This window comes from Scardinius erythrophthalmus (genome assembly GCF_964197995.2).
Source record: "Scardinius erythrophthalmus genome assembly, chromosome: 7".
NCBI lineage: Eukaryota > Metazoa > Chordata > Actinopteri > Cypriniformes > Leuciscidae > Scardinius > Scardinius erythrophthalmus.
In genome coordinates, this window is record NC_138227.1 from 4,062,630 (window position 1) to 4,077,642 (window position 15,013).

Sequence of the window (15,013 nt, forward strand, 5' to 3'; positions counted from 1 at the left end):
GTGTGTGTGTGTGTGTGTGTGTGTGTGTGTGTGTGTGTGTGTGTGCTCATGTCAGTCAGCGCGGCATTGTCAAGTTCGTAGAGAGCTGTATTCAGTCCATTTTGAATTCTGATTTTGGTCGCCTCTCAAATGGGTCGAACCATATTACCTCAGAACTTCAAGTAAATGCACTAGAAATCCGTGCTCATTCAAGGATGTGCATATATTGCATGGAGGGAGAAAGCAATGACACCTGCAGGATTTCATCTGACGGTACTTTTTATTTAACACTAATAAAATGTTAAATAAGCATATATAGGGCCCTATTTTAACGATCTGAAACGCAAGTGTCAAAGCGCAAAGCGCAAGTAACTTTGTGGGCGGGTCTTGGCGCTGTTGCTATTTTTCCGGCGGGATAAATGACTCTTGGGCCAGGCGCAAATCTAAAATGGGTTGGTCTGAAGTAGCTTCATTATTCATAGGTGTGGTTTGGGCGTAACGTGAAATAAACCAATCAGAGCGTCATCTCACATTCCCTTTAAGAGCAGGCGGATTGTTCTAAAGCGGATTCCTATTATAATGGCGGATTTGCCAGGCGCGCGCCAGGAGCGGTTCACAGCCAAGGAGAGCAACGCTCTCGTCAGGGACGTTGGGGATGGAGAAACCCACCCAAATTAACTTCGGTTAAAAAGGCATATGATAATTTGGGTAAATGTGTAAGCTAGATGTATGCTTTTATAATAAATCTATCTATCTATCTATCTATCTATCTATCTATCTATCGTAATAATGTATGATTTGCAAAAATTAAAACTGCTGCTTCTGTGTAGATGAGAGAATCAAAGTGTATGCGTGTTGTACACACGCTACATTGATTATGGCCAAGCATGCGCCCTTAAAATAGCATATGAATAACATGTGCAACTTGTTCTTTAATTACTATGTAACAGTGAAAACGGGCTATCCGAAAACCATAATAACTAGGTACTAACACTGAATCTACTCCTAAACCTAAACTATACCCATGTAGTTACATTATATTAACCAGTACTTTCTTAGGTAAGTACACTCTAAGTACACATAAGTGAACATACTGTAAAATTAAGACTCATTTTCCATCAATTCTTTTTCGTGAATTGGAATGTGTGCAAAGCATTGTAGGCAATTGAAGGACACGAAGGATACACTTGATGCATCCTTAAATATGAGCTGAATTGAAGACGCGAAACAAAGGATGCCTTCTAAGGATCCTTGAAATTGAGACGGCCTTCAGAGGCGCTTGATGACGTGGCAGCCGAGATATGCAGCCTTACTAAGACACAGCCTCCGTTTGAGAAACATCCGAAAATTATGTACAATACCCCAGAAATCAATCTTTGCCCCTTGACTTAAAAACCTCCGATCTCTTTGTTTCTCTTTGTTCATAATGTTTTAGACTGTAATGATTGTACTTAGTGTTACTTACTCATCATGTTCTGCTCCAATTAAGCTCCTCAGGTTAAACTTCTGCAGTGTCTCCTCTGAGGACAACAACACAAACACTAAAGCTGACCACTGAGATGAGGAGAGTTTCACATTACGTAATCCTCCACGGCTCATATGAGGTTCAGCTTCGTTCACTAGAGAAAGATCACCCAGTTCATTCAGACAGTGAAACAGATTGATGTATTTATCTGGAGAGGGATTCTCACTGATCTTTTCTTTAATATAGTCAACTGTTTTCTCATTGTTGTGAGAGCTGTTTGCTGTCTGTGTCTTTAGTTCTTGTATGAGACTCTGATTAGACTCCACTGACAGACCCAGAAGGAAACGAAGGAAAAGGTCAAGCTGCCCATTTTTACTGTCTAAAGCCTCATCCACAGCTCTCTGATGGAGATCAGATAGTGACACTTTGTCTCCATTAGTTGGTTTGGTAATCTGGTCAAACACATTGATGTTATTGTTGATAAAGGAGAGATGCACATATAGAGCTGCTAGATGTTCCTGAATGCTCAGATGAACAAAGCAGAAGACTTTCCCCTGACACAAGCCCAACTCCTCTCTGAAGATCTGAGTGCACAATCCTGAGTAAACTGATGCTTCTGCCACATCAATGCCACACTCTCTCAGGTCTTCCTCATAGAAGATCAGGTTGCCTTTCACGAGCTGCTGATAAGCCAGTTTCCCCAGTTTGACAATCATGTCTTCATCTTTCACTTTCTTCTCATAGTCCTTCTCAAGTTTGATGTTGGTCTGAATGAGCAGGAAGTGTGTGTACATTTGAGTGAGAGTCTTGGGAATCTCTCCTCTTTCTGCTTCACTCAACATCTTCTCTAGAACAGTGGCTGAGATCCAGCAGAACACTGGGATGTGGCACATAATAAAGAGGCTCCTTGAGGACTTCAGGTGTGAGATGATCCTGTCAGCCAGACTCTGATCACTGATTCTCTTCCTGAAGTATTCCTCCTTCTGTGGCTCATTGAAGCCTCGTACCTCTGTCACTCGATGGACACACTCAGAGGGGACGAGATTCGCTGCTGCTGGTCTGGAGGTGATCCAGATGAGAGCAGAGGGAAGCAGATTCCCCACAATGAGGTTCGTCAGCAGCTCGTCCACTGAGGCTGATTCAGTCACATCACACAACCTCACATCGCTCTGAAAATCCAGAGACAGACGACACTCATCCAGACCATCAAAGATGAACAACACTTTATACTCATCACTGGATATTTCCATTTCTTTAGTTTCAGGGAAAAAGCGATGAAGAAGATCTGAAAGACTGAGTGTTTTGTCCTTCATCAAGTTGAGCTCTCTGAAAGCAAGTGGAAATATGAGCTGGATGTCCTGATTCTCTTTCCCTTCAGCCCAGTCCAGGATGAACTTCTGCACAGAGACCGTTTTCCCAATGCCAGCGACTCCCTTTGTCAGCACAGTTCTGATGGGTTTGTCTTGTCCAGGTAAAGGTCTAAAGATGTCACTGCATTTGATCGGTGTGTCCTCTGTTTCTGCTCTCCTGGACTGTGTCTCAATCTGTCTCACCTCATGCTCATTATTGATCTCTCCACTTTCACTCTCTGTGATGTAGAGCTCTGTGTAGATCTCATTCAGGAGTGTTGGGTTTCCCTGCTTTGATATTCCCTCATACAAACACTCAAACTTCTCTCTCAGATTTGATCTCAATGTGTTGAGGACTTCAGCAGGTTTAGAGTCATGGCTGTAAGATTAAAATACCAGATCATTACAAAAGTTAGAGAAGTAAACAGCCATAAATTACAAAACTGATTGTTTGTTTGCTGTATTATGGGACACAGAACATCATTAGGTTTCTGAAATGTTTCAATTAATAATAATGTGTTTGAGTGATCTGTGAATTGCAGCACCTAAAATTAAACAACAAAAAAAGTCCTACATTTTACCTGGAACCAGGACACATGCTTTCATTAAAGTCTAGTGGTCGCCTCACAGGCTTGTACACAACTTTGTTTTCAACTGGTCTGGATGGAGGATTTGACCTTAAATCAGAATGAAGAGGGTAAAGAATCCGACACACTGATATTGATGTAAGTGTGTCATTAACTGAGTAACAGACCAACAGCTTTAACAGTGTGTGAATGTATTAACAACACAATACATAGAGCTTTACACAAGAACACAATGGTAATCATTAATAGACTTTCAACTTAGAATTATTCAGTTCAAATCCAGATCATTAAACTGCTGTATAATAATAATAATAATTTCATAAAAATCAAATACTATAAGTATATCTTTTAAAGAAATGATATACCTGAGATCAGACGGTGTGTTTCCATTCTTAAATTCTTCTGGCTGATCCATAGTGCGGTTTCTCTTCATAGATACACAGCTGGACTCTGGTTTTGATCTCTTCGGCTCAACTGAACTGGTTAGTTCAGAACTAAGTAAAATAAAGAGTATACAGACTTATGTTGTGCACTTTTACAGGAATATTCTGTTTTAGGAAAGACCAGGGAGTTTTGTTACACTTTTGCTTTAACGTCTGTAACTCAGTGGTGTTTTGCACTGTCTCTTAAACTTTGATTATAACTATTTGAGAAATGAACTAGGAATTCAAAACAAACAAATTGAAAACAACTATAAAATTATAGAATGACTTCAACTCAAGTGAACATCAACCACGATCACATGACTCTTCTCAATGCCATAATGGAGGATGAAGGCTCAACCGACTTAAGAGACCAATGTTTTGCTGACCTATAAAGATAAACCACCTTACTGTGCTCTTGTAACATTACTCTTGCTGTGAAGCATCACTGTTCTGACCAGACACTGTGAAGCTTTCAACAAATCTGAACCAGCAGTTAGAAAAATCTGCTTAATTTTACACCTACTCCATTATATAAAGGTAGAAAAAATCTCAGCTTACACTTACTTGATGTCATTGCTAGAATTAGACTGACTGATTGATACATTTTGCTTTTAATTCAAAAATGTCATACTATAAGCATAACTTTTATAGAAATTACATACCTGAGACCAGGCCGTTTGTCTCCACTCTTAAGCTTTATTGGTGAATCCATTGACCTGTCACTCTTCATAGACACACAGCTGGACTCTGGGTTTGGGCTCTTCTGCTGGACTGAACTGGAACAGAGAACAGATTCAGTTTAATCCTTTAGATTACTGTGTTCGTTCTTTATGAGAGGAACCATATTAATATAAACACTTTCATCTTAAAGCATTTTGAGGAAACTTTATGATCTTTTTATTTAATATTTCATGTTAGTTTCAAAACAAAAAAACCTCAGCTTACACTTACTTGGTGTCATTGCTAGAATTAGATTGACTAATTGATACATTTTGCTTCTAATTCAAAAATGTCATACTATAAGCATACCTTTTATAGAAATGACATACCTGAGACCAGGCCGTTTGTCTCCACTCTTAAGCTTTATTGGTGAATCCATTGACCTGTCACTCTTCATAGACACACAGCTGGACTCTGGGTTTGGGCTCTTCTGCTGGACTGAACTGGAACAGAGAACAGATTCAGTTTAATTCTTTAGATTACTGTTTTCATTCTTTATGAGAGGAACCATATTAATATAAACATTTTCATCTTAAAGCATTTTGAGGAAACTTTATGATCTTTTTACTTAATATTTCATGTTAGTTTCAAAACAAAAACACCTCAGCTTACACTTACTTGATGTCATTGCTAGAATTAGATTGACTAATTGATACATTTTGCTTCTAATTCAAAAATGTCATACTATAAGCATAACTTTTATAGAAATGACATACCTGAGACCAGGCCGTTTGTCTCCACTCTTAAGCTTTATTGGTGAATCCATTGACCTGTCACTCTTCATAGACACACAGCTGGACTCTGGTTTTGGGCTCTTCTGCTGGACTGAACTGGAACAGAGAACAGATTCAGTTTAATTCTTTAGATTACTGTGTTCATTCTTTATTAGAGGAACCATATTAATATGAACATTTTCATCTTAAAGCATTTTGAGGAAACTTTATGATCTTTTTATTTAATATTTCTTGTTAGTTTCAAAACAAAAACACAGGCAAAAATAGGTAAAATTAAAATAACATGTTTTCTGTAAACTTTCTTTGATTTGTTTATTTGTGTGTGTGTGTGGGGGGGGGGTGCAAAAATATTTTTTCCTGTTATGTAATACATTATTTAACCGTGTTTGTTGAAAGTACCTCCATCCTGGAGAAAAATCTTCCTCTCTTGATCCTTGTGAATCAGCCATGATGAAGCTGCAGGAGAATCTGATGAGTTTGATCTCCTCCACTGACTCTGAATAAAGAAACATTCACACACTAAATTAAATAATTGATTAAACAACCTTTATAATTTAGCTGAACATACTGTATCTCGATTGGGGGAGAAAAGGGATCATGTGACTGCGTTAACTCAAGCTCATGGGCCTATTGACACCGCTGAAAAACGCTAATTGAACATGTTCAGTCGGGTGAAAAATAAAAAAAAATCAGTCCCCAGGACATTATATGTATAAAATTTTCCCTGGAAATCCAGAGTTCTTGCGAGAGCACAAGTTGAATTTGTTCAGCGATTTTACTCTGGCGTCGGGTAATGATGCTCATTAAATATACCCTTGTATCCGAGCTGGACCAATCACATCGGGTTATCTGATATAGGCGGGCCAGAGGCGGGCTAAACAGATGACAACAGCGCTGTGACGTCGAAGTCATTAGTAAACATTGCAAGATGGCTATGGATGGACACCAGTTGTTTGAAACGGCTTTGGCCGCTACAATGAACAAGTTAGACTTGGCTTTTTATCTAAAGAGGAACAGAAACGCTCGAATCGTTCCTTTGCAAGAAGGACGTTTTTCAAATGCATGCTTTGCCGCCACTCCAGCTGGCCGATTTTCATTACTAGATGGCAGACCCGTAATCTTTCAGATTTGGGTCTGGATTTCCAGGCTAATGAAAATTAACTCTAAAATACTTTTTATTATTAAAGGATAATTCCAGGAATTTAGCACTTTGAGTCTCTTTTCTGGTTTGTTTTGGATGAACTATAGTGGTGGACACAGAAATTTTGACGATGGGTCCTGTCTCGACTTTTTGACTCGTTTAGAATCGCCTTTGACCGCATCAGAGTGGCTGGCTACGGGCATGCACGATATGCATAAAACAACTCTTAATATTCGTTTTCAAAACTGTGCAACTCACCAAGTGGTTGGTGTTCTTTGCGATCACCACCACTTGGTGTCCAATAGCAACACCATTTGACAGCTTCCAATGAGCTTTGTGCAGAGTCCGTTTACCGTTACTTACATTAACCCATACAATTTGTATTTTGCATTTCCTGAACATGTACTTGCTAACTAATCAAACACTTTATTTGAACAAATGATCTACTGATCTACTAAAACACAATCGGTCTTCCGACCTTTTACTATTGTTCAATTGATTTTGATATGCACGAGGAGAGCAATATAGCTCTCCTTTTGTCTGAAGACGGTGAGAGTGCACGCGCGCGGCCATGTCTCTCTCTCTCTCTCTCTGCTCTTTCTTATATGTGCCCTGTCCACTGATCTAAATAATTTGTTGTTACAACTTATTTATTCCCTCGTTTTAATAAATCGTGGACATTTAACTAATTCCCTCCCTCATTTTGATTTAACGAATTAAAACGTGGCCACAATATAGTAAAACTAGGGAACAAATTAGCAAAACATGCTGAGGTAGCCTATTATTAAATCGTGGCCACAAAACAATATTCACCTGAATATTCACCCATTCACAAAAATATAGATCTTTAGCATTCACTATTTAATTAATAGTATCAAACTGTTTTTCTTACCTGTGAAGATAGCTCTTCAGTGAATGCCAACTAGTGTTCTCGTACAGCTTTTTATTCCTTTTGCAAAGAAATTGCCGTTTTTAATTTTTTTAATAAGCAGGAAACATTTTCGACTTTAAACAAATACCCATTAGACAGTAAAAGAAATGGACACAGCGACCCCATTGGATTCAACGGAGAAAAGTGAAATCAATTAGAAGCTCTCACTTCCTGATGGCTGAGCGTACTGCGCAGACTCAAACTGAGCTTGGCAACGTAGATGTGACGTGAGCAACCTGTCTGTCTTCTAGTAGCTGTGCCAAGAGAAATCTGAATCATTCCCTTCCGAAACTTGCAGAGACAGAGAGTGTGAGTAGGAGCTGTCTATGAGCTTGGAGCAGGAGAAACTTTTGCTAAGTATTCTGATTAATTATTTTGTCATTTTGCCTCCACGTCCCCCCGATTGCCCGCGAACTTCTCCTCCTGTCCATACGGTAATTTCTCTAATGTGCGACAGAGAGTCGTGTGGTTATGATGCAATCGTTAGCCTATTTTTACAAAAACTGCTTCTACGGGGCCATAACGTAAGATACAAGGTAATGGAGCCTTTTATACATTTTCGTGTTTCTTTAGAAATAAATAATGGACAAATGGAGTCTTTAAACACCTCAGATGTAAAGTTATTCGCTGTCAAAGTGACGCCAAAATGAATGGGAGTTAATGGAATGCTAGTCTCGTGTAGCCAGACCTTCAGACTGACAGCAGAAGGTCTGGACTCTATCGCAGCTTTTGTTGGCCAAGGACCGCCCAAGAGGACGTTTGACTGACATGTAACGCAACCAATCACAGTTCGCTTTGTTCCACGTCATGTTTAGGGGCGTGGCAATATAATGTCGACGTCCCTACAAAAACAGACCGGTGTGCACCTAATAAATTATTCATTCAAGAACGCGAACTTCATATACTTTTTGAAAATCCAGCGTTTAATTGATCCTGGCAAGCGCTCATTGTCACAGTTGTAAACACAACGGCTTTCTTCTTCCACGAGGGGTTTTGGCATCACAGCATTTGTTTCCAGGCGGGCCGATAAAGAATGCGACACACACGTCTCCCGGACATCCTGTAGAATTCAACCAATCAGATCGCGACTTCGAAACTCCTGAAGTGTTTCCAGAAAAGTGTGCCATATGCATCAGACGTTCAGCCAACGGTCTGTGGGCGTGACGACTGAGGCTGAGACTAATGGAATGCTAACAGCAGGTGATGGTCTGCTAATCAATGGCGGCCCCCGGGGAAGCTTCAGTTTTTTCTGAAACATTACCCGAGCTCACTAGGGAATACCAATATGGCGGCACGGAGGCTTCACTGTTTATGACGTCATGAGCTATCCAGTCATTCTATATAGATCAGCGACTCATGCACAACTCTCTCATTCGTCGTGACGTTATAACATTTTGTCTTATCTCGTTTTGGTCAACGAAAATGAAGAGACATTTTAACATGGTTTTTATTTTGTAAATCACATTTAGTCTAATTTTTATTCGTCAACAATTGCATTATAATTGCATTATACATTTAATTATAGTCATCATCACATGACCAGCATTTAGGCCTACATTGCGTCTCATCTCGTTTTCGTCAGGTGATAAATGTTTGTTGGCGACGATATTTAGTCATAATTTTCATTGACAAAAGCAACACTACATAGAACACTAAAAAATAGCATTTTCTGCATGTCCCCACCGTCTATCTCTAAATTTTACCATGAAATGTAATGATTAAAATCCTTAAGAAATCTTTTTTTTTTGCATTGTTGTCTGACTTAATATCCACTCTATGCTTTAAAATGTTTTTTTTTTTTTTATGAGAAAATAATATTTTAGATAAAATACACATTGTATTCGTGTCCCCGGGTTTTCACTCAGTCATGTTACCCTAACACATCCCCCCCTTCTGAAAAACTTGGAATATTCCACAAGATACATTTTCAACAGGAAGTTGCATCATCTGGATCTTCTGAAGGAAATAAGAAGTCCTCTCATTTTAATTTCTGTATATTTGATGAAATTGTAACTATGACTGAGAAGGTCAATTTCTATACTGTCCTGTTACCTAAATTATTCCTTAGATTTTATTTGTTTATTTTAAAATATAAAATTTTGGTAAGTCACTAGAATTTGCTCAGTGTCCTTATGCTATTAGCATGTAGGCTATGCTATGTGGCCATATGCCATGTATTTGATAACTTTTTGCTTAAAAACTCAATCCTGTTACTTTCAGTCCTGTAACTGTTACTTGTATGAAAAATAACAGTAATGAGTTTAATTAACAGAAGTGAGTAGAGTCCTCTGTTTTGTTGATTTAATGCTGTAAATATTAGTTGATATAATACTATTCACCTGAATTATGAGTTTTAAGGTTGCAATTACTTATATTGTAGACATTAGCATTAGTTTACAATGTGAACACCATACTTCCAGGAAGCCAGTCCACCGCGAAGTGACTTAAACATTTTGTCTTTGTCTTTTTTAGGCTATGTTTTGTAGAAGATGGAGAAAACCCATACTATGCAGGTGCCAGAAACACCCACCTATGGCATATTTCAATGGAAGGAGCAAAACACACCGCAACCCTCTCTTTTCTCCCTTTTTTGTCTTAACTTCCCTCTTTCTCTCTCCCTCTCTCTTCTTCTCTCTTTCCACATCCTTCACTGTGAAGTACTACTAGCACATGGTACATCACTTCAACACAGAAATCTTATGCACACAAAGTCATGTACACTCTCTCTTATACACACACATGCACACACATATGGACACTCATTCCTGTTAATGTTCATTCCTGTTACCAAATGTTCATTCCTGTTACTATTTTTATTTTATTTTTAAATAAAGTTAAACCACTGTTTTTATCAGTTTTGTTTGGTCCATCATTTATACAATTGTTTAATAAATTAAATTATAAAAATATATATATAAACTTGAGGCTTCGGTCTTCTTTAAAATGAAAAAATGGCTTTGTGTTTTTTATTAAAATATAACCAACAATTTCTTTAAAATAAACACTTTCTTGTGGGGAAAACAAAGTAATGACTTGACATGCTTTTAAACATGCTTTTTAAATAGTGTATAGTGTATAATTTATTAAATAACATTAACAGCTTCTCCTTACCTTCTCTATCCTCAAACGTTTCAACATGATATAGCCTGTTTTCCAAGTTTTAGCTAATGCTCCTTTTAATTCTCCCATATTAAAAGGGACATTTTGTTATTCATCCTCATAGTTTTCCTTTCTTCTTAGAGCCATATTTTTTGTTTTGGTGTTTTCTCTCTCTCTGCCTTTTCTTCCCTCCGACAAATAACAAATCACTATTCTTTTACATGTGAATTTTTGTACATTGTACCCAAAATGAGGTTTTGACACGTAAGTTTGCATGGTTCATAATTTCTGAGATTTCTGAACAAAATACTCGATTATCTCTATACTGATATCTAATCAACATAATATAATAATATTGAACTCACAGACATAACATTGAACTCACAGACACTGAATCTCGAATTCTCAAACGATCTTGTCGTGCAGAGCTCAAGTTGTGCAGTTTACAGTTTTCCAACTGCGACACAAATTTCGGAACCAAAGGTCAATATTCCCGTTTCTGTACTGAATCCAAAACGGAAGGGAGGGGGGTGACGTTTTTAATAACTAATCCATTTAAATTATATGAAGAACACACACAGAATGAAAGAGAGAGAGAGAGAGAGAGAGAGAGAGAGAGAGATTCATACAAAATTTTAAATACTTTGCCCTAGCTTCATAAAATTAAACAATAAAACACTACTTAAACATTTATTCTGTGGAAAAATAGACTGTATCCTACTAGCAGACAGATATATTGATGCCTGTCACAAAAAGAGGGAGGAGTCGACTAAACAGTAATGCGCTCACACACTCACTCACTCATGCACACACACTCGTAACGGTCACTTTGTGTTTTTGAGTTCATGTGAGGTGGGATGAGAGCTGCGCATGTGCGTAGAGTGTCAGTTTGATTTTATTTGACAGGATAGGATAAGAGATAACCGCTCTACCGACCTTTGTACTCTTTCTTTTATTTCCTTTTATATTTTGTGACCAGAGTTACAGAGTTCACTCTGTAACGGTCACTTTGTGTTTTTGAGTTCATGTGAGGTGGGATGAGAGCTGCGCATGTGCGTAGAGTGTCAGTTGTAGATTTGACAGGATAGGATAAGAGATAACCGCTCTACCGACCTTTGTAGCCTACTCTTTCTTTTATTTCCTTTTATATTTTGTGACCAGAGTTGGATGTTTGTATGTATTCTTTTTCTCACTCGATCCCCATGTGTACGGACGTGTGTGACGTTTGAGTAATTTTATTAAACACGGGGAAAATACACCATCTCTCGTCTCTCGTGCATCTTTTCCTCCTACACCTATTGTTTTTTTTTTCTCTCTGGGCCACATCTCAACTTTGCGTTACAACACGCACACGCACTCACACACACAAACACTCAATGAATTCTAAATTGTTTATAGAATTCTGAAATTTTGATTAATTGTTTTAAACTTACCTTGTTTTTTTAAAGGTATTTATTTATTTTATACGTATGTAATATGTATGATGATTGGAAATGCTTTGGCAATACATTTAAATAATTGTCTTGCCAATAAAGCACATTTGAATTGAATTGAATTGAATTGAATTGAATTGAATTGAATTGAGAGGGATCCTGCTGCAAACGTCACAGGCTGGAAGTAACGAACCATGCATTCTTATTAAAGTCACGGCTCCTACAATTTTATTAGGGTAATTTTCTTTTGTTTCATGTATACAAACTATTTTCACATGGATTTGGTAGAAGACATACAAGACATAGTGTCATTTCATAACATGGTCGATCTGTAGTCACGATTTAGCTCTAAATTGGACAGGTTGTGCAGTCTGCTTTTAGTCCAGCTGGCGTAATCAAGTTAATCTATACTCTCTAAAAAACACTGGGTTAAAAGCAACCCAAGGGCTGGGTAAATATACACTGTAACTGTTAAAGTTGTATGTGCAAATATGTACTGGTTTGTCAACATCTAATCCTCAACCTCGATCAGAAGGTTTGTAAGCAAAGAAGTTCATGACAGCTCCAGTTCCCAAGCATTGATTTATTCCAATAAATCCACATGTCACCACTGATGGCCACAGGATATTGTCGGAATCTGAGGAGAACTCCCAGTAAAGATGGACCCAACATAGGTTCTGGAAGTAACTGATCATTCAGTGAAGCTTGGTGGAACTGATAAGAACAGTTAAACACAACCCTAGCTTTGTTGTTGTGATACACGAGGTGGTGGGGAATAAACCAAGACTCTTTTGTACCTTTAGCCTCTTCAGGAGTGAGTTTTATTGCATATCCTGCTTGCTCCAGTTTGTGGATTTCCTTATTGTAGACATCTGCTAGCTCTGAATTTTGATTCAAACAACGCTCAGTGGCCCTTAAAAGAGCCATGACTGATTCTGGTCCTGCATGCAAGACCTTTGCACTACCTCTGCGAAGAAGAGGAGTTGCATAGTGAGAGACTCCATCTACTTCTACTCTCTTCATTTTCATTTCCAGCATCTGAAGAGCATCCCTGTCTTGCTTAGATCGTGTAATGTCTTTCATAGACTGAAAGGGAAGTATTTCTACTTGCCATAACTTTTCAACATGATGAGACAGATCTTGTGTAGGAGCATGGAACAGCGAGATGTTTAAACAGGTAGTCTCCAATGGCTGATCTAGGAATATAGTTGGACCCTGGATGGCCCAGCCCAAACGTGTACTAACTGCCATAGGACTGCCTAATGGGCCCATACTGGATCTATCGGTGTGATGAGTTATGGGTAGTCAGAACCGATAAGGAGCATGGGCTATACCTCTTTGTAAGGTAAAACAGGAACATCTCTCAGATGTGCAAACTTGTGCTTTTGAATCTCTACAGGGCAGGATTGCTTGGCAATGTTCAGCTCTTGTGCCGTAAAGGCAGTGTGTATCTTGTGACGAATGCTCAAATTCACAGAGGCAGACACTTCAAATGAGACTGATGCACCCTGGATCTTTACTACCTCTTGTCTAATTGTTCTGAGGGCAAGTGATTAATCTGCCTTATCCAGATCAAGGTAATGCACTGCTGTGAGAAGGATTATGGTCCTTTCAGACCCATCATCTAGAATGGCATACGTGTCCAATATTCTCCCTTTGCTATAGAGTCTGACCTGAACCACTTTCAACATGACACGGCCAGAATGAGTAACCTGATCAAGGTAAACTGTGCGGGGCACTGTGTTCACAGTAAGGGCGCTCTTATTGATGTTGGATGCAATTTCATGGAGAACTGACAAATGTTGTTCACCGCAATTGGAACATGGCTTTTTCAGGGTGCAGTTTGAAGGCTCATGTCCTCTACCAGCATCTGTTGTTGTCCTTTATCCATTGTTACGATATTATGTGACACCAAGCTGTGCGATTTTGGGTGTTTCTAGTTTCTTTTGTATTGTTTCTGCCGCTGTCTGTTTGTTTTACTTTCGCTCTCGCAGGCGATGTGCTGATCGGTCGCCTGATTGGCTGACAACCATCGGAGAGGAGGGTCCTGGCGTGCTGACGTCTGCATGTGAGATCCAGTCTATGGTTACCGGAAACCCGGGGACTATAAAAGGAGTCATGGACGCACTAGACGGCGGCGGCCTTTTTGTTTGTGAACTTGACTTTGTGTGCTTAGTATATTTTCTTCTGTTAAGCTTGATTTTGGTTTTTGCTTGTTTTCAACTTTTGAGAATTTATCAAGCTTTGTTAATGTGTTCGATGTGAGATCTCGTTGTGTTGCCGTCCTATTCCTTTTATCTAAATGTTTGAGAGCGGTAACGCTGTGTTTTGGGAATGATAGAGGAAAAGGGACAGGTAAGAGATGTCACGTGACGTACATCGCACTTAGGGTTATTTTCTGTTTAGATACACTAGTAAGAGGGCAAGTGCCATTCGTTGTATTTTTGTTTGATAGTTAGGGTAGGGAAGTATACGACGTCTAGGACGTCGAAGACTTTTCCTTTCTACATTTTTCTTTCGTGTTAGTTAGGTTAGTTTCAAACGACTTAGAAAGATTATTTTGTTTTATTCTTTTTTTTGAGTTGGCACTGTCCAGTTAATCCCTTTTTCTCCTTCCAGGTCTGGGATAATATAATTTGCTGTTTTGTTTGGTTTATTTGTTTTTTGTAAACAACTTTAATTGTTTTTTTTTAACTATCTATATATATATGTTTATATATAGATATATTATTTGACTAGTCGCACATAATAAATGTGTTCAAATGTACTGCTGCTTCCTTGTATCACTCACTTCCCAGTGTTCTCATAGTAAAGGTTGTTGACGGGTGACATAATGTTTCCCTTCTACCTTCCTAGACTTTTAAAATCATGAAGGGTCGTAACATTAATGGGGGCTCGTCCGGGATAATTTATCCTGGAAATTAATTAATATCGGATTAGTTAATATAAGTCACCTCGAGGCATATTTGCTATTTTTACACTGGAAGCGTGGTGAGTGTATACAGTTGATTTTGTGGTAGGTTAGTGGCCTTTATTGGTAGCATGATGGCGGCGTTTGACTTGAAGAGTTTTATTGAAAATCCAAGTGTAGAAATGTTAGATTGCTGCAGAAAAGATGATTTGTTGGCGATTGCGAATCATTTTCGGATT

General features: G+C 38.6%; 1 protein-coding gene across 1 annotated transcript in view; it reads right to left on the reverse strand.

The window, feature by feature from the left end:
• The window catches only part of LOC308693242 (NACHT, LRR and PYD domains-containing protein 3-like), a gene marked incomplete at both ends in the record, with an annotated part of 32,419 nt that extends 19,284 nt beyond the window's left edge, over positions 1–13,135 (reverse strand). Inside the window, 8 exons of the mRNA XM_081370036.1 lie at positions 1,445–3,172; positions 3,375–3,470; positions 3,746–3,874; positions 4,468–4,581; positions 4,855–4,968; positions 5,242–5,355; positions 5,659–5,755; positions 12,661–13,135. Coding sequence (XP_081226162.1) covers positions 1,445–3,172; positions 3,375–3,470; positions 3,746–3,874; positions 4,468–4,581; positions 4,855–4,968; positions 5,242–5,355; positions 5,659–5,755; positions 12,661–13,135 — 2,867 coding nt within the window. The remainder of the gene's footprint in view (positions 1–1,444; positions 3,173–3,374; positions 3,471–3,745; positions 3,875–4,467; positions 4,582–4,854; positions 4,969–5,241; positions 5,356–5,658; positions 5,756–12,660) is intronic.
• Positions 13,136–15,013: the final 1,878 nt, after the last annotated feature.